The 20,622-nt window shown below is 41.4% G+C and overlaps 1 protein-coding gene across 1 annotated transcript in view; it reads right to left on the reverse strand.

Moving 5' to 3' along the window:
- Positions 1-20,622, reverse strand: part of Nsf (N-ethylmaleimide sensitive factor, vesicle fusing ATPase) — a 134,959-nt gene that overhangs the window by 36,316 nt on the left and 78,021 nt on the right. Inside the window, exons 9-14 of the mRNA XM_005070056.3 lie at positions 19,623-19,822; positions 11,652-11,817; positions 10,983-11,057; positions 10,331-10,518; positions 4,372-4,467; positions 2,701-2,857 (exon numbers count right to left, since the gene is read on the reverse strand). Of these exons, the coding sequence (XP_005070113.1) occupies positions 2,701-2,857; positions 4,372-4,467; positions 10,331-10,518; positions 10,983-11,057; positions 11,652-11,817; positions 19,623-19,822 (882 nt within the window). The remainder of the gene's footprint in view (positions 1-2,700; positions 2,858-4,371; positions 4,468-10,330; positions 10,519-10,982; positions 11,058-11,651; positions 11,818-19,622; positions 19,823-20,622) is intronic.

Genomic DNA, 20,622 nt, shown 5'->3' on the forward strand with positions numbered 1-20,622 from the left:
TTTTGCCTCGAACCAGCCCTCACCCTCTGTGGGGTTCCCACCCACACTGGTCAGACTCCCTTCAGGGTCACCAAACTCCACACAGGTATTTTTCTGGCCTGTTAGGAGAATTTGCTACACCTCCTCTGTTCTGAAGTGCCTCTCTTGGCTCCCTGACAGCACGCCTTCTCCCTTCCTCCTCCCCTCCATTATTCTTGCTTAGTCTCCCTTGTCATTTTTTCCTGCTCTATTTAGTCCTGAACTGTTAACACGTCTCAGATAAGAGTTCCAGGCCCTGTCTGCATCCCATCCACACCCTTTCTTTAAAGGACTGTCTCCACTCCTGTGGCTGTAAGGGCAGATCCCGATCCAGGGCAGCCATACTGCTCCCGAGAGCTACAGACCTGCAAATTAAATAGGCTAGCCAACACTGCTAATCACACTCTCCTACGGGAACCTGGGATTTAGCTGCTCAAAAGTGACTTCATGATCTTTCTTCCTAAAACCTGTCTCTGTGCCAGTGTTCTCTGGTGAACAGTCCTGCTGACTGGGCAAGGGCATATTTGACACTTTGCCCTTGCTTATTTAGCTTTTTATTTTTATGTTACTTTATTTTGTTTTTTGGTTTTTTTCAAGACAGGGTTTCTCTGTGTAACAGCCTTGGCTATCCTGGAACTCACTCTGTCGACCAGGCTGGTCTCAAACTCACAAAACTCACAGAGATCCTCCTGTTTCTGCCTCCTGAGTGCTGGGATTAAAGGTGTGAACTACTGCCCAGCTTATCTTTTTCTTTAAAAAATGTATTCTCTTTTAAAAATTTGTGTGTGTGTGTGTGTGTGTGTGTGTGTGTTTGCAGAAGGAGGTGTCAGATCACTTGGAGCTGGAGTTACTACTGAGCTACCTCTCCAGCTCCCTGCCACTATTTGACCTAAGCAGGATTTCTAAGCTTCTGCTTCCCTGTGTCGGACAGGGATTAAAAACAGTGTCCATGACTGGGTGTGGTGGCATACACCTTTGATCCAGCACTGAAGGTAGGCAGACTGAAGCCAGCTGGTCTACAGATAGTTCCAGGATAACCAGGGCTACACAGAGAAACCCTGCTTTGAAAAAAAACAAATAACAAAATAAACAGCGTCTGCACTCGCAGCCTGAGGTGAAGACTAGGGAGACAGTGCATGTGAGGCGCTAACAGAGTAAGTGGAGAACAGGAAGGACTGAAGAAGTGTAATTGCAATAGTGATTGTCACCAGGCCTTTATTCTGTCTGCCGCCTCACCTCTCTCAGACAAACCCACTCCCCTGCGCACTGCTCCCACACTGCTGGGGCCGCTGTCAGCCCTCACTAGCCAGTTTACCTGCTTCTACCCAGCAGCTCTCAGCATCCTTTTGCTGCTTCTGCCCTTTTTCCATCACAAAGCAGCCAGAGCTATGTTTTCACAATACAAATCTGCTTATGCGACGATGTCACTGCTAAAGAGCTTCCAAGTGGTTTCCCAGTGCCCCGAAGACATGGTCTCGATCTTTTCTTTTTTCCCTTCTACTTTTGGAGATCGGACTCAAGGCTTCACGAATGCCAAGCAAGCACACACTCACTGAGCTACAACCTAGCCCTACGCAGAACAGGTCTTTAAGCTATCCTGTTTGATATAATCATTATTATTATTGTTGTTTGAATGTGTGTGTTTGCATGCCATGGTATGCTTGTGGAGGACAACTTGGTGAAGCAGTTATCTTCTTACTGTGGGTTCTGGTGACACCTTTACCCTCCAAGCCATCTCACTGGCCCCTCCCAACTGCATCTTCAACCCTCGTTTTAGCTACTCTTCTGTTTCTAGGTCTTTTCTGCTAAGGGACTGTCCACATGCAGGACTCTTTTTGTAGACTATCTTTCTCAATTCTTTTGACTGCCCAGCTTCTACACATCTTTCGGCTCTGGACTTAACCTGCTTCTCTCAGAAGCCTTCACCTCTAGACCTTAGAGGGAGCTAGGTTCCCCTGTCATCTGGTCTCACTGGACTTTTCCACGGTCATATTAATATTAAGCTAACTGATTATGAGTAGAAAGTCCTTCCCTTTGTCTACTTGAGAAAACTGATCCTTCAAGGTCTAAATTAGGCATCACCTCTAATTATCTGACCATTCCTGGGCAAAGCAACTTGCACCCCCACACACCTTTACATGTGTATGCTAAAATTGGGGATTTCTTTCTTTTTTCTTTTCTGTCTTTTTTTTGGGGGGGGCTTCAATACAAGGTCTATCTGTATAGTCCTGGCTGTCATGAAACTCAGGCTAGCCTCGAATTCACCAAGATCTGTCTACCTCTGCCTCCCAAGTGCTGGGATTAAAGGCGTGTGCCATCAACACCTGGCCCTGCAGGATTTCTTTGCAAGTCTTTTCTGTGATGACACTGATATTCGAATGTCTTTGTATCAACATTACAAGTTCCTGCACTGGGCTATGCAGTATCAGTCTATTTAGTACCAGAGGAATAGATTCCTGTAAGAAAGCTAGTTGCTGTCATTTATCAATGACATCCTATTCCCTATTTCAATCTGTCCTAATACAGGCACACAGGCTGGGATACTACTTGTAGATCATGAACAAAGTTTAGAACTAAAAACTATTTATCTTTCTGAAATGTACTAAGTACTTTTTTAAAACAAATGCTACCTTTTCTGTATTTTTTAAGCTTTTACGGCTGCTATTGCATCATTCTGCTTACCTTCCAGAAGGACGCTAACCAGAGGTGTACGGTCACTGTTTTTAGTTTGCTGGACCAGCAGCTCTCCGTCATCCAGGACACGGGTCACAGGGTCACCCCACTTGATGATTCCATTCATAATGTAACTTGCATAATCTTCTTGGTTTGTGCCAAATGCCTATTGAGGTAAAGGACAGTTTGAAGTGTTTTAGCCAATATTAAAACTAAACTATCTGGTCTCTCTGTCTCCGTCACTGTGTTGTTTGGGCCACACAACCCATTCCTTGCCATGTCCTCTTGAAAGACATTTTGGATTAAATGATTTCTGACTAAGAAACAAAAACCTGTCTCATTCCCCAATGCATTGGATAAAATCTGGCAATAAAATCAGCTCTGACTCCACAGAGACTTTGGAGAAGAATCAAGCTAAGGGCTGGGATTGACCACAGTGGTGGGGAGCTCAGGTAGCCCATGTATATCTCTCTGTACTGTGGAGGCAGAGGCAGGCAGATCTCTGAGTTTGAGGCCAGCCTGGTCTACAGAGCAAGTTCCATGACAGCCAGGGCTATACAGAGAAACCCTGCCTTGAAAAACCAAAAATAAAATAAAATAAGGTAAAAAATTAAAAAGATTAGTATAATTCTGTGTACCTGAGATTCATTTAAGAATGACAATAAAAAGCTCCAAATAATATACATGTATGAAGATGTCACAATATAACTCATTATTTCTATGATAAAGGAAAAAATTTCAAAAGGACCAAAACCTAGCTTCACAATACGTGTGTGTGTGTGTGTGTGTGTGTGTGTGTGAGAATAAAGATGAAGTAGACTTTTCAACGGTTTTTATTGAACTAGCACTGCGTTCCAAACAATGGTGACTCAAATGTCAATGATTATTTTTATAGAATAATGAGTTGACCTTAAAATATTTTCCAGTTCTAATCATTTCTGATTTCAGTACATTTTAAGACAATCTAGCATTTCCCCCCAGAGGTATCTAGGATGTTAAGAATCTTAGAAACTAAGCAGTGAGAGGAACCTGTGGGGAGCAAGGGGCGAGAAAGCACAAGACATGAGGATGCGCTTCCTTTCTTTTCCAAAGCGCGTCTTATTCATTCACGTGCATGTGTGTGAGTGTGTGCACACGTGTGAGTGTGTGTGCACACTGTGAGTGTGTGTGTGTGTGTGTGAATGCCATTTGTACGCAGTGCTCTTGGAGCCAGAAGAGGGCATCAGACTCCCTGGGACTGGATTACAGGTAGCTGTGAGCCACCAACAGGTGCTGGGAACCGAACTCAGGCTCTCTGTAAGAGCAGTGCACACTTAACCGTCGAGTCATCTTTCCAGCTCCCAAGGGTTCATTGTCATAGTAGCTGTCATGGAAAGGAAGGACAGAATTTAAGTTTCTGCAGGTTGAGGTTATGTAAAAACCTAGAGAACTACCTCGTGTTCCATATGAAAAACTAAGAAATAGAAAGTCTCAAAACTGAATGGTGCTGCGAGACAGTAAGGTCTCTATTACCGGAAGGACTGGTCAAAGACCCAGCACTGATGTGTCTACAGTAAGATTTTCTCATGTTGTAAAGCCATGGGTAGCAACAGGTCCTGCAACATGAGGTGGCAGGGCTCTTTCTTCTTCGACAGTAGCAGTCATCACTGTGGGCCACACCCACTCAGCATACACACTCACAGGTTTGATGTCGTTCTCCAAAGAAGCCAGGAAGTCTCCTCTCGTCACCTGCAGACTCTCTGCTTTCTCCATGTCTACTTCTACTTTCGTACTGGCCTGAGAAGAAGTAAGGCAAAACATAAGAATTTAGAAAACTTAAGCAGTATTCCCAGCCTAAGAAAAGTTAAAAGAATATTTTCACATATAAAATTCTCAACTATCTACAAGTCATATATGTTAGTTAAAGGGGTTAATAGCAAGAACACATACAGCTCCTAAAACCCAATAACAAAAATTAGGTACTTGAACAGACATTTTCTCCAAGGGATGGAGACAATGGTGTCTGACCTTAGATAAACATCAGCATGTCCTCTCGAGCCTTCCCAGACATGTTTCGAATGCCCAACAGCACATGAAAAGATGACTGACACCACTAATTCTCAGAGAACTACACAAAGTTAAGTGTACACAACAGCAATCAGGAGGCTAAGGCAAGAAGGAGGCAAGTTCAAGGCCAGTATAGGATACATATCAATACCCTGCTTAAAAACGCCAAATAACAGAAGACACAATGAAATTCCACCTTCTACTCACAGGGTAGCTAAGACTACAAAAAAACAACAACCTCCCCGCTCCCCACCCCCCCACCCCCGCCAAAAAAAAAAAGCAATTAAGTGTCAGCAAGGATGTGAGGGTATGGAGAAACTAGAACCCTTGGGATGTGGACAGGAATGCAAAACACAAAAGCTCCTCACAAAAATAAAACCAGGACTGAGGCCAGGTGTGGCGGTGGTACATCCCTTTGATCTCAGCACTGGGAGGCAGAGGCAGGTGAATCTCTGAGTTTGAGGCCAGCCTGGTCTACAGAGCGAGTTCCAGGACAACCGGAGCTACACAGAGAAACCCTGTGTCAGGAGAAAAAAAAAAAAAAAAAAAAGAGAGAGAGAGAAAAAAAGAAAACTGAGACTCCCTTATGATCTAACCACATCTCCTTTGAGAGATACCTCAGAGAGCAGGAACTGGGTCTTAGGCATTTTACCACCATGTCCACATGAGCACGGAATGGGGCAGCTAAGGTGAGGAAGCAGCCAGGTGTCCACCGACAGGTGAATGGACAAGCAGACATGGCATGGGCACCCAGTGGAGTATTATTCAGCCTTAGAAAGAAGGAAATCTGAATATCATACAACACGGATGGCCTTGAAGACACTGTGTTCATGCAGGCAAGCTAGCCACAAAAAGACAAACACTGCATGACTCCACTTGAATGACGCAGTTAGGGTACTCAAGGTCCTACAGAAAGTAGAGCTGAGGTTACCCTGGGTTGGGAGGAGATGAGAATATAGGGTTACTTTTTTATTGGATACAAAGTTTCAGACTTATAAGATGAAAAGAGTTCGGAATATGGATGGTAGTAATGGCTACATAATATGAATGTATTTAATATCACTAAAATGTGCAACTAAAATGATTAAGGTTACATCTATTTTAACCCAACAAAGAAATACTCAGGGGCAATGATGCCCACCCAGCCTTGGCTGTACATCAGGATGCCCTTTAGCATCTTTCTGGAGGTGCAGATGCCAGCAGCCCCACCCTGCAGGACGCTGAACAGTTCGGTGGAGGGCCCGGACACCTCTAGTTTTAGATGGTGCCACAGATGACTCTAGAACCGAGCTGAATTTAAAAACTATGAGTTGTTCTAGGAGACTAAGAACCCAAAACTTCGATTTGTACTCAGGAACCTACGTGCCAAATACTCTGTTCCCTGCACCTGGAGCTGACACTTGCACATCTGGAGAAGCAGCAAGGTTTCCATCAGCACTTGGAGCTGCCTGGACCTGATGAGTGATTAAGATAGCAACACTTTTTTTTTTTTATTGTGACTGGGCACATTCCCAATAGCACAAAACAAGAGAATTTAATTTTTTAAATTGATATCGTGGCTTTTTAAAAAAAGGCATCTTAAAAAACAGTGACTATAAAACAAAACTATGTTAGGCACACAAATCAACCTTCCATCGATATTATAAAATATGAGTCATGTTCCTTTAGGAACAGACTGCTGAGGTAACAAAAGAAAAAATAGACATTCAAAAAGAAAAACTCAGCCTTGAAGGATAAAAAGAACGATGTCAGGAAACTGGATCAAGATGGTAAACAGAAAATATGTATTTATTTGCTTTTCTGCTCCAGATCCCAACAAGTGACAGTAGCTAGACAGATGAAAAAGCATGGACAACCTACCACTCACCCAAAGTCTCAGAAGCAGAGGGTGGAAAGACTAATTAGCACCGAGGAAACAATGAAAGGGGAGGGGAAGCATTCCTCCGCTGAAGAAAGGTGTGTCTTTGCAGTTCAATGAATGCTGATCGGGATCAATAGAGAGAAATCCAGTCTGTCTAGACACACTGGAGCAAACCCACTGAACATCAAAGGAGAAGACGAAGTCCCAGAGCTTTTCTGAGAAACAAAAACAAGCCCGTGAACCTGGAACTGAATTGGTGTGATGGTTCTCGCTGGCAGTATCAGGAAACAATGAAACTAGTACTCACAGACACAACTAGATATCCATTCTAGAAAATGGCTCCGTTGCTGTATAAGGAGATGACAGAGACGAGCACTGCTCAACAGCATTTTAAAAAAGCCATAGTCAGAAATAATTTAATGTTATATAAATTATTAGCACATTCATTCATTATATTTATCGAGTGCCCCCCCAAAACTAAAACTAAAGCATGAAATTGGATGTGCATATTCTCCGGCCTCATGGTTTGTGCAGGCTGGCCTCAAACTCCTGGGCCCAAGTGGACTTCCCTATAACCATGTTCTACAGGAATTCACTACCATGCCCAGTCTATCTTGTACGTGGTGGTGTTTTAGACTACTGTATATCAGTTCAAAATAATGTAGGGACCTTACAACTACTGACATGCAACGCTCTCCAAAACACACTGGAAAATGAAAAGTAAAAATCTCAGTACAATTATACATATGTCCCCTTCTATAAAGTATGTGTGTCTATGAATACAAATGTAGAGAAAGCAAATAACGCAGGTATATCCCAAATGCTGGCTAACTCTAGAGAGGAGAAGGGAAGGGTTGTTCAAGCTTTTCTCATTTTCCCTATATATCTGGCATCCTTGAATCCTTAATACATGAAACAGACTGACTTTATTAAAAAAGAGGTTTATTGAGCTTGGTTTGGAACGCTGAAAAGCCTAAAGACAAGGGCCCCAGAGTAAGGGCATGTGTAAGAGTGAAACCTCAGTGCTTCCTAACGGCAGTACCCCCCACCCCCACCCAGGGACCTAGCAACTAAGAGACTGAGGCAGGAGGCTCTAGAGTTTGGGGCCAGCCTGGCCTACTAAGACCTTGCCTAAAAACACAAACACAAGTGGTTCCCAGAGGCCTTGGGTGTGAGGGGATGGAGAGGGTGGTTCCCAGGGATCACATACTGGTGCTTATTTCCAAACTGCTAGTACAGAGATTCTGAATGTTTCCTAAACCAAGATATGCACGAGTATGCCAGTTACCCCAATTTACTCTATATTAAAATTAGCCTATCATATGGCTAATTGGTATATGTCAATTATACTTTTTTTTTTAATTTAAGCCAGACATTGTAGCCTTCACCACTTGGTAGACTGGGGCAGGAGGACAGAGTTCTAGGCCAGCCTGGACTACACAGTGAAGATAGTTAGGGCTACACGGAATGAATTAAAATGTCAAGGAGTGGGGGGAGGAGATTAAACTGTTTTCAGGCACTGCAGAAACTTTCAAAGTTACCTAAATGTAAATAATATTCCAGTGTTAAATTATTTCTGCTTGTTCATTAAAATAAAAGTTGGGTTTTTCCTAGCTAACACCTACTATTTTACCAATATCAACACAAATTTATTTTTAAAATTCAACAATTCTGAACTTCTATGCAATCAAAACCCCCTTTTTCCCCATTTGGTTGAGTTAATAAGTCATTTTTTGCATTTTATTTGTGTCAGTTAATCAGTACAGAAGCGGTGACACCTTCCAGCTTAGACACAAACTCATAAGCTCGTATTTCAACACCAGCAAATATCAAGTGGTTGCCCTTACGCTTCGTAACCTTCTAACCCTGACCTTTCCAGGCTCTTATCATTCCTCTGAAATTAAGGGAAGAATGACTTTAATCAGCCAAAAGGTCTATGGAAAAGAAGAAGTTATTTATTGAGGCTCACCAACACAGCACAGAGAGTTGCTCCAGCTGTGACTCGTGTATTATTCCTTTCAACAGATACGGAAGAAATTTGGGTTATGAGTCTTCTCTACCTGCAGCAGAAAGAAACTCCTCTCATCGAAAAAAACAACCAAATGTGGAGGTGTAGTTGACCAAGACCACGCATGTCAAGTACAAGGACACAAACACAAGGGAGTTCATGACGGGGCGTCCCACTTGTTTCAGAAAACCTGAAGCCACTGCCCACCAGGAAGGCTCATCTTGTCCACCTAGTTCAGTCTTTGCTTTGGCCCAAATGTTTTGAAAAGGAGATAGAAATAAAACTCAATTTTTGTGTCCTGAAGGCTTGAGTATCATAATGAATTGCTGAATGCTGTAGATGTTTTAAAGTTCTAACCAACTTTTAAAGCTTATTTCTTAAATTTATTATTAGTATGCCACGCAGTGGTGGTGCATGTCTTTAATCCCAGCACCTGGGAGGCAGAGGCAGGTGGATCTCTGAGTTTGAAGCCAGACTGATCTATAGAGTGAGTTCCAGACCAGCCAGGGATACACAGAGAAACCCTGTATCTACTAAGAAAAAAAATATATATATATTATTAGTGCGTGTGTGTGATGTGTATGTATGGGTGGAGGCATGAATGACAGTATGATCTTGTGGAGGTCAGAGGACATCTTACAGGAATTACTTCTCTCCTACCAGGTGGAGTCTGGGTGTAGAACTCAGGCTGTCAGACTTAGCAGCAAGCACCTTTACCAACTGAGCCATCTCACTGGCCCCTTAATTTACACTGCTTATAGCAAGAAGGAATAATAAAAAAACAAACAAAAAACAAAACAAATTATCCATATTATCCAGGGCCCAATACTACATTCTCATACTATCTAAACCTTCGGGGAAAATGGACTACAAGAGTTACTGCTGCTATGTCGGGAAATTATGAATATGACCAAGTTTGATTTAAGAATACATTTATAGGGCTGGCATGATGATGACTCGGCCACTGAAGGTGCCTGATGTGCAGGCCTGGAGACCTTAACACGCTCTGGACCCACACAAAGTGCCAGAAAAGAACCAATTTCTGCAAGGCTATCCTTTGGCTCCCACACCAGTGCCCTGACATGTGTGCATCTCACATCTCTCCTCTTTTCTTCCTCTCTCCCATACACATAAATAATAAATAAAAAATAAAAACAATACATATGTGGGTTTGCTTCTTTACAAAATATACATGGCTGGTGAGAAGATTCAGCAAGCAAGGGCACTTGCTGCCCACACCCCTCCAAATACACACACAAATAAATAGATAAAAATTTCAGAAACTACATGTACTATGTGCTCAGTGCTTAAGGGAACCATGGGATATTCCAAGATGAATAAGATGTAACCTTACAGGGTAGAATACTGACAAGCCACCCTTTTCCATAAAAGCCTTTACAGATTCTACTGCAAAATGAGCTCTGCCGTTATAGCATAAATACAGTCACAAATAAACACAGTAATGGATATGACTGTGGTTTTTTTAAAGCTTTATTCAGAAGAACTAGTGGTTGGCTGGGTCTGGTTAAGTGTGGTCTAGCACCAATGACAGGATGCCCCCAAATAATGACGACATGCTCAACCTCACTCTTCAGGCTGTTACCTCCTGTCGGATCTGTTATAAAAGTCAGCATTACTCTCCTTGGCCCACAGGGTAAAGAGAGAAAGAACGGCGCATGGCGCTCATGGACCACATACTCCACCTGATCATGAATTTCCCTGACCTTTATGTGTCTGTTCATGGCCGTCGACTGCGCTGCTCGCACCAGACCTTCCAGCTCAGCGCCACTGAAGTTCTTGGTCTCCACAGCCAGCTCCTTAATGTCCACATCTGCAGACAGTAACTGATGTCCTCTCATCCTTGCTGTGTGGATATGAAGGATCTGTAGTCGACCCTTCTCATCTGGCAAGCCTGAGGAAGCGAAAACAGGCACAGTTCCCTAGTCTTCAGAGTCCATCAGAAGATACAGTTACAATCCTAACACTTTTCTCCCAGGGAACCTGACAGTGAGTATTATTTAATATGACATTGCTCTCATTAATGAATTCTGAAACCACATGTGAAAACACAGGTGCAAACCACACCACACAAATACTTATGCACACACATAACACACATGCATTCACACACACACACACACACACACACATACTCATACCACATAACACACACCACAAACATATATACATGCTCACACAGGCACACACATGTATACACACCAAATGCAAACACATGCACACATCCATGCACACACCACACACATCCTCACATGTACACACATTGCACACACACACATGCACACACACACACACACACACACACACACACACACACACACACGTATGCACCCACATCAGTGACCTAATTTTACTTACCTATCTCCATTTTAACTTCCAGTCTTCCAGGTCGAAGGAGAGCCTCATCTATCAAATCTGGTCTATTGGTCATTCCTGAATGCAGATATTAGGAACAGTGAGCAAATGATCAGAATTAAAGTAAGGTAAAATGTACTTCAGTCTATGTAAAAATAGTAACTTCCCAGCTGGACAGCGGTGATACACACCTTTAATCTCAGCACTCAGGAGGCAGATCTCTGAGTTCGAGGCCAGCCTAGTCTATAGAGTCAATTCGGGGACAGCCAAGGCTATACAGAGAAACCCTGTCTTGAAACACTCGATCCCCCCTCAAAATAGTAACTTCCCCAAGGAAATTTTATAAAAGTCAAACACAATGCAAATAACACTGAACTGAAAACAGCATTTACTTTTTATCTAGTAGAAAACACTGCAAGACTTTTCTTTTTAAGGTTCAGTGAAGGCAAGTAAGTGGTTAAAAGGAAAGAGGGTTATGGCCTCTCCAGCTTGCAGGTCTTCGCCTGTAAAGCAGTAATGCTTTTCCCTTCTAGAAGGCATCTTAAACAGCAGCTCCAAATGTACAACAGATAAAATGCTCTGGGAGAGCAGTGTAGGCCCCCAAGCCCAGATGGAAGAGCCAGAAGCTAACGTGTAGGCATCGTCCACACCCATTCTGTATTTTAGACATACCAATAACCAGGATGTTGTTCAGCTGCTCAACACCATCAATCTTGGACAGCAGCTGGTTGACAACGGTGTCATGAACTCCGGTGCTACCAGCCATGCTCCCTCTCTGCTTGCAGATGGCATCGATTTCATCAAAGATGATGATGTGCAAGCCACTGTTAGCACCAAGCTATGAAGGAAGGAGATTCCGCTAAAGGTCACAATTTGAAGGCATAGTTAAACAAACTAATCAAGAAAGGCAAAACAAAGCACTCTACAGGTTGATTTTGCTGCATTTTGACTAATAAATGCAGATGAGTATAAACTAAATCATGGTTGTTGCCCTCTCAAAGGTGTAGGAATTGCAAAACAGCTAATAACTCATTAGCTACATTAACATGGGCTTTCTAGCAATTTATATTTAGTAATTAAGCCTCCTGTGAGGAGCCAGAGGGAGGAACATGCTAGAAAACGTCTTCCAATTTTAACCGATATGTAGTAACCCCATGGTTATTAGGGGGTGTGATGACATTTCAATGTGTGCATACAATGTGCAACAATCAGTTCAAAGTAAATGACATATCCACCACCTCAAACATGCAACACTTCTTCATGTGGGAAGCAATCAAAATCCTCTCCAGTATTTTGAAATTTAGAATTAATTGATGTCAACCATGATTCTTTTACTTTCTATGCTTAACACTAAAAAGAACAAAGAATAACAAATCAGAAGACAATGAACATAACCTAACCATGAAAATACATAAATAATATAAATTGATGAGCATAGTGAACCTAAGGATTAGATATGGTTAGAATGCATTAATCTCTGGTTAAAAAAATAAATAAATTCTCCTTTTAGGGCATGAGATGTGTGTTTTGTTTGAGACCGGTCTCTCTGTGTAGCCCTGACTGGCCTGCAGCATCGATTCACCTGCCTTGGCCTCTGCACACCTGTCTCTGAAAGTACAATATTTCAAAGAGGTTTAAGAGGCCACTGAAATGGCTCAGCAGGTAAAGGCTTGATGACCTGAATTCAATCCCTGTATATAAGAATAGATTCCCACAAGTTTCCTTTACCTTCACACACATGCCATGGTACATACATATCCATATTCACACACACACACACACACACACACACACACACACACACACACACACACACATTTTAAAAGAGAGGTTTAGGGATAAGTGATAGCTCAAGCCTGATGATCCCATTAGGATATCAGAGGTCAATCACATATATACAAACAAATACACACAAAATAATCATAATTTAAATTAAAATAAGAGGCATATTTTTACCGTAGAAAATGTGTTACCTTAGCAAAAGTTGTAAAACAATTAAAAATCAAGTTAAAAACTACTCTCTTTTAAAAAATGATTTATCTATTTAATTTACGTGCATTGGTATTTTGCCTGTCTGAGGGCGTCAGACACCTGGAGCTGGAGTTACAAGCAGCTGTTAGCTGCTGTTCAGATGCTGGGAACTGAACTCGGGTCCTCTGGAAGAGAAGCCAGTGCTCTTAACCTCTGAGCTATCTCGCCAGTCCTAAAAACTACTCTTATCATCTAAAAATAAATGCTATTAATGTTATAACAGATTTCTATTTTTAAATTTATAGTTATTTATGGCATTGGTTGTGTGTATGTGTGTGTGTACACACATGTATGTGTGTGAATCATGGATCACAAGAGGTCAGAGGACATCTTGTGGGAGTTGGTTCTCTCCTTTAACCGTGTGGGTCCAGGGGTCCTTTACCCACTAAAACATATAGCTGGTCCTACAAATTTCTACACTTTAACTAATTTAAGGAATGAGAACTCACCACACCTTGTATTCTCTTAAACACTTACTGTTCTTTGAAAACAATTTCAAGTCTTATTCCTGTTTCTAATTGTTTTAAAGTGAAATATGTTGCTTTTATTTATTAAAATTTTCATGCAAAATATTTTGAGCATATTCTTTCTCCTTCCCCAACTCCTCCAGATTCTCTTCACCTTCCTACCCACGCAACTTCATGTTCTTTCTCTCTCTAAAAAACAACAACAAAAAAAACCAAGTCAAAACAAACCACCACCACCACCACCACCACCAACAACAAAAAAACAGTAAGGCAAAAAACCAAAAGCAAGCCGGGCAGTGGTGGTGCGTGCCTTTAATCCCAGCACTCGGGAGGCAGAGGCAGGCGGATTTCTGTGAGTTCAAGACCAGCCTGGTCTACAAGAGCTAGTTCCAGGACAGATTCCAAGGCCACAGAGAAACCCTGTCTCTAAAAACCAAAAACCAAAAAACCCAAACAAACAAACAAACAAACAAGACAAAAGAGCACGCACACACACACATAAACCAAGGAGTCTGTTTTGTGTTGACTGTTTCTCCTGTGCATGGGGCCTGCTCTGAGTGTGGCTGAGACATCCAGTGACAATCAATCCTTTGGAGAAAACTGGTTTGCTCTTTCCTGGCAGGTATCAAGTACAAATAGCTTCTTGCTTAGGGGTGGGGCTCTGTGTCCACCTCCTTTTCTCCCAGGAGTGGTTCTGTCTACTTTGAACTTGAGCAGGTCTTGTGCGCACTGTCACGGTCTTTGATTTCAAGTGTGCATCTGTCACCTCTGGCTCTTACAATCTTTTTGCCCTTCTTCCCTGTATCCCTGAGCCTTGAGGAGTAGGGTTTGATAAAGACATCCCACTTAGAGATGAATGCTCCCAAAACTCTCACTCTCTAACTGCAAAAAACACAGAGAAAATCTGGGAAAATATGTGAAAACATAAAGAGATCATAAGTACCAAAGGCAACTAGCCACAATGTCCTGTTATGTATTACTATGTAATAATCTCAGTCTGCTTGCTCTTCCAGTCCAGTTATTACCTTAAATCCACTTCCAAAACTACAATATGATTATTAGTAGCTCTCTAGTATTTCATCATTACTGGTTTCATAGTTCAACCCCCATACTCCACATTAATTCCTTTCTGTTAAATATTTAATTATTTCTAATTATACATGGGCTGCAATTAATGCTTTTTATACATAAATCCTTGACAAAATACATAATTACTTCCTAAATACAACTGCTAGGTTAAAAGGTATACTGAATATTTTAAAGACCTTAAAGTAGAGTGTCATATGCTTTTCTAAAATAATTTATTGCTGCTGTTTTGTGGTCCTGGAAATAAATTTTGGGTTATAACCTCAGCCCCTTCAAAAAAAATCTTTTAAACAGTTTAGTAAGACTGTGCCTATTTTGGTATGGTCTTACAAGTAAAAAATGCCAAAAACATTAAAAATAATTACTAATGTGTCAAATTAATAGTAGTATATTTCTGTGTGTATTTGGTTGGTTTCAGTGATACTAGGAACTGATTTTTCTGCTTGTAAATCACATTTTTCTAATTACTGAAAGTGCTGACACATTTTATCAATTATATATTTTTGAGCTGGGGAGATGGCTCAGCTGTTGAAGGCCAGGCTCACCATCAAAAATAGAAATTATATGTTTTTTTACCATTGCTAAATTCTCTCTTATTATTTGATTTGTCTCCTTTATGTTTTTTATTACTGATTTATAAGAATGATTTTTAATTAAGCCTATTAATATATTTTGTAAATACTGTATTTCAATTTGCCCTTTGTTATCTTACTACTACTACTACTATTATTATTATTTTGGTTTTTCGAGACAGGGTTTCTCTGTATTGTTTTGGAGTCTGTCCTGGAACTCGCTCTGTAGACCAGGTTGGCCTTGAACTCACAGAGATCCACCTGCTCTGCCTCTCAAGTGCTGGGATTAAAGGCGTGGCCACCAATGCCAGGCCATCTTACTATTATTTACAGCATAATTTTTGCTAAGTAGAAGGTGAGTGTACTCTTTGTTTTTAGTATTTAAACACTGTCTTAATTGGGGATTTTATTGCTGTGAAGAGAAACCATGACTATGGCAAACTCTTACAAAGAAAGCATATAATTGGGGTGGTTTGCTTACAGTTTCAGCGGTTCAGTTCATTACCATCATGACAGGGAGCATGGTGGCATGCAGACAGATGTGGTGCTGGAGGAATAGCTCATAGTCCTACATCTTGCCAGCAATAGGCGTTGACTGACACACAGGGTGGCATCCTGAGCATAGGAAATCTCAAAGCCCACCCCCACAGTGACACACTTCCTTTAACAAGGCCATACCCATTCCAACAAAGCCACACCTCCTAATAGTGACATTCCCTATGAGAGTATGGGGGCAAATTACATTCAAACTACCACAAATAGCCAACACCAGTTTTTATTTTTATTTTTTTGTTATTTTTTAAAAATCCATCCCCATTATATAAGCTGATAGTCATCTACATTTTCTTCTCTTTAAATTTTACAATGCATATTAATTTTTACCTGGTAGGGGTCTGTGTGTGTGTGCGTGGTCACACACACTCTTGCAGAGGACTCATGTTTGATTCCTAGCACATATAACTCTGCCTTGTTTTGGTTCTGAGGACACCAGACATGAATACATGCAGGAACTTACACATACACATCAAATAAAATAAATAAATCTTTTCTTTTTTTTGGTTTTTCGAGACAGGGTTTCTCTGTATTGTTTTGGAGGCTGTCCTGGAACTCAAGCTGTAGACCAGGCTGGCCTCGAACTCACAGAGATCTGCCTGCCTCTGCCTCCCCAACGCCCGGATAAAACAAATAAATCTTATTAAAAACTATTTTGAACCATATTTACTTCTAAATGAACACTGGAATCATTCTAACAGAAGAAAAACCTGCATCAATTACAACCAAAGAGAAAAAGGTAAAGTAATGTGAAGAATGGGGCTGGGGCGATGACTTGGCAGTGTGGCTCACTGCACAGGAACAAGGCCTCCAGTTCAGATCCCAGCACCTGCATCAGAGTTGGCCAGTGGTGTACATCTGAAACCCCAGACTAGGTGAGCAGAGACAGGCGGATCCCAGAGGCTTGTCAGCCAGCAAGTCTAGCTATACACTCAGTTAGAAACTCTGTTTTAGAAAATAGGCAGACATCTTTAATCCCAGGAATCAAGAGGCAGAGGCAGGCAGATCCCTGTAAACTGGAGGCTAGTCTGGTTTACAGAGCAAGTTCTAGGTCAGCCAGAGCTGTTATACAGAGAAACTCTGACTCAAAAAAACAAACAAACAACAAAAATCTCCAAAACAAAATTATTCTCCTTCCACAAACATTTTAAAAAATTAAACTGAAGTTTAAAACATTTGATTTTTCAGCATCACTGTATATACTGAGTAGAAGTCTAGACAAATGATACTTTGCTTCTTAAAAAAAAAATCCATGCCAAAAATGTACATTGTTCCACCCACAGAAAAACTGGAACTTCAAGCTTGACTTTGCCAGAGAGCACTTTCTACATAGAAGTATAATTAACTCAGTGAAAAACCAGGACACTCTTGTTTGTGACTGGAAAACTGTGAATTCTACATTTTTAAAAGACACTCATATCCTGGCTGGGCATGAGAGGCAGAGGTAGGTGGATCTCTAAGGGTGAGGCCAGTCTCATCTACATAGGAGTTCCAGGCCAGCCAAGGCTACATAGTAAGACCCTGTCTGAATATAAAGGACATTTATGTCTAGGGTTGTCTGCCTAATGGACAAGAGAGAGAAAAGAACTACACTGTGTGCATGTACACTTGTTTACAAGCCCTGAGCTGTGTGGTGTCGCAACTTCCATCTCCGTTTAACCCTGATGTCACCTCCTCAGGAAGGATGCCGAAGACTACAAGGTGTTGCTTGATGAAATAAATGATCACAGGGGCAATCTGTCCTAAACACAGCCAGTACAATCCTGACTTTTCCACAGCCTTGCAAGTCTTGTGACCTGCTACCGGTTCCCTCCCCCTACCTAGTCAGAACAATAGCGTCAAGTTTTACAGAGTATTAGTTTGAGGCAAGCTCTCATTATAGTAGGTCAGGACTCACGTTCACATATCAGCATAACTGAGTCATCAGTTAACAGTGTACCAAGGACTGAACTTTCCATAGTGCAACCCTCTTCAACTTATTGGCTTCTGACTCTGCTTTTACCAGTGGTAGTCTTTCCCATAGAAACAGGGCCAATGCTATTGCGCCCCTGGCAACAGCCTTCGAAAGTGGCTGTTCTAAATTTATCGAGTTGACCTATATGGAAGCACTCATCTCTGTCAGCCTGGCCTGTCCAGAGTCACAGAGGGGAGGCTTTTGCAACACACATTTACACTCCATGCGGTCATTAGCTGGGTATACCAGAAGAGGCTGAGGATGATTATTATCTCTCTAGAAATTCTTTGCCAGTGCATTGTTTCATTTGTGGTGCCATATTTAAGCTGTGAGTTTAAAAAAAGAGTACCAAAGTTATGCACTATATGGAAAGTTTCACAGGTGAGAGTTTCATTTCAACTCATCTTTGTTTAGTGCATAACATTAGACTCAATTTTACCTTTTTAGGCATTGTTTTTTTAACAGTTGACACTAACTATTTATAGGGACTGCTGCCTCATGCTTTCTTTTTCTAAATTTCCAAAGAATAAAAAGAAAAATGTATCCTTAAAATATACTAAACCTCATTTTATCTCTCAGTAACCACAGAGTCCACTAGACCTTTTCTGAACTCTAAGATGTGTTGTGCTATCTCACCATCCTTGAGATTACAGCATTAGCAATTATCCCCCGTGCTCAAGATGATTACAATGGTGACAGAGTAGAAGGATGATGAAGCTATGTGAAGAACAATGCAAGAGCTCCATTGACTTCACAACACCCTTGTGGGCCATACACAGCCAAGAAAACTCAGCAGAGAAGAGCACCCTCGCCTCCATGCAGTAGGAGGCGCAAATCATTCCAGTGCTGAAACGAATGGGAGATTCGATCATCTATTTTCTGCAGTGCTGGCGACTGAACCTAGGGCCTCACACAGTGCCCCACCACTGAACAATAGCCCTAACCCAATAACTCATATTAAAATTAAAAAGAAGAGTTTTCTCTCAGGCTCTTAAAACATCATTCAGTGGCTTCTAATTCTTTTGTTTCTGTTTAGAAGACATCTGCTGTCATTGAGAGGACCATCTGCTCCACTTGGTCTACCAATCCAAAGTTAAGTTTACCCAGAAATACTTACAAACACACCCAGGATGTACAACCTAACATCTGGGCAACTTGTGACACATCAAACAACTGTCACAGTTAGGAAACTCAGGTCTGATTTTTATTTTTTTTTAATTTTTCTTTCTTTTTTTCAGGTCTGGTTTTTAAATACTATTTTTCCTAAGGCCCAAATCTAGCTTTTGAGTTTTCAAACTGTCACTAATTTAAATACTGCCCTTTGAGCCCCAAATAACTTCCGCATTCTCTTATCTCATTATAGGTGGGAATATTGGTAATGCTGTAATTCGAAAGATGCTACTCCATAACTGAGCTGACTCAGTGTGACTTAAGTATTTACTTCATGTAGGACTTTACACATGGCTAAAATCTATTCATGGACTTAACTTCCCTCCTTTCCCAAAAGACAAATGAGTTCAAGTATTTGGAAACAATGTGGTCCAAAAGCATCACTTGAAAATATATCAAAGATCTGTTTTTGAACATGTAGGTAATGGCATTTCGCATCATGTAAACTCCACACATTCTCTAGGCCAGTGGTTCTCAACTGTCCTTATGCTGCAACCCTTTGATTTTGTTCCTCATGTTATGGTGACCCCCAATCACAAAATTATTTTCATTGCTTCTTCATAACTATAATTTTGCTACTGATATGAGTTGTAACATAAATATCTGATATGCAGGATATCTGATATGTGACCCCTGTGAAAAGGTCCTTTGATCCCCAAAGGGGTGGCAACCCAGAGGTTGAGAACACCTGTTCTAGGGCAATGCTGTATATAACTATTGACACCAACTAAATTCTTCCTAGGTCAGTTCCGTGTCTCTGGGTGTCACTCATCATGTAAGGCTTTAGTGTCTTGGTCATTAGCTCACATACCCTCCTTTGCTCCTCTTCGGCATCAGCAAAAAGTTTACGAATGTTCGCCTCCGATTCTCCCACATATTTGTTAAGGATTTCTGGTCCATTGACCACCTTGGGTTCTCTCGCATTCAGCATCTTGCCAATCTGTCGAGCCAAGAGAGTCTTACCACAACCAGGGGGTCCATACAACAGGATGCCTTTAACATGTTTACAACCTAAAAAGAAACAAAAGGCAGACTTACACCAGCTGACTGAAATCAAGGAAGACATCTAAAAGGAGATCTGCCTTCTTCACACGCACTTGGGACAGGCCACCAATGTCACTTACATACATTAATATCTGTGTGCTGAGGACAGACAATCATGAACAGTCAAGTCTGTTGTATTTTTTTATACAGAAAATCCAGAACCCAGCTCTAAATGCTATATTTGAAGGGGGAAGGGAAGCTGCCAGTTGCTGATTTTTAGAAAACTCTTTTTTTTTTAAACTATCACTTAGAATGAACACTTTTACTCAGGAACTGTATCTCTGACCTAATATCTATCTAGGAATTATTACTTGCTTCATTTTCCTTTGAGAGCTAGAGGAAAGACTGCTTTGGGGAAAAAACTATTGGAAAATACATCTATTGCAAAACAGGAGGACAGCCAGGTGTTGGTGACACATGCCTTTAATCCCAGCACTTGGGAGGCAGAGGCAGGCGGATCTCTGTGAGTTCAGAGGCCGGCCTAGTCTACAGCTCGAGTTCCAGGACAGCCTCCAAAACAATACAGAGAAACCCTGTCTTGAAAAACAAAAACAAAAAACAAAACAGCGGGGCTATGGGAGCTACATCTTTGTCACAAGTTAATAGATCAACCAGCCAAAACAAACTTGGAGAAGCAAGTGTGTCTGGATTGGATGGGTACACAAGAGTTCTGAGGTCTAGATGGATAGCACCAATTTGTGAATAAGGTTAAATGTCTTCATGTGACAAATGTTGAATGACAAATGTATGTGTTTTTAGGGCCACCC

Source organism: Mesocricetus auratus, unplaced genomic scaffold (assembly GCF_017639785.1).
Source record: "Mesocricetus auratus isolate SY011 unplaced genomic scaffold, BCM_Maur_2.0 Super-Scaffold_100007, whole genome shotgun sequence".
NCBI classification, from domain to species: Eukaryota; Metazoa; Chordata; class Mammalia; order Rodentia; family Cricetidae; genus Mesocricetus; species Mesocricetus auratus.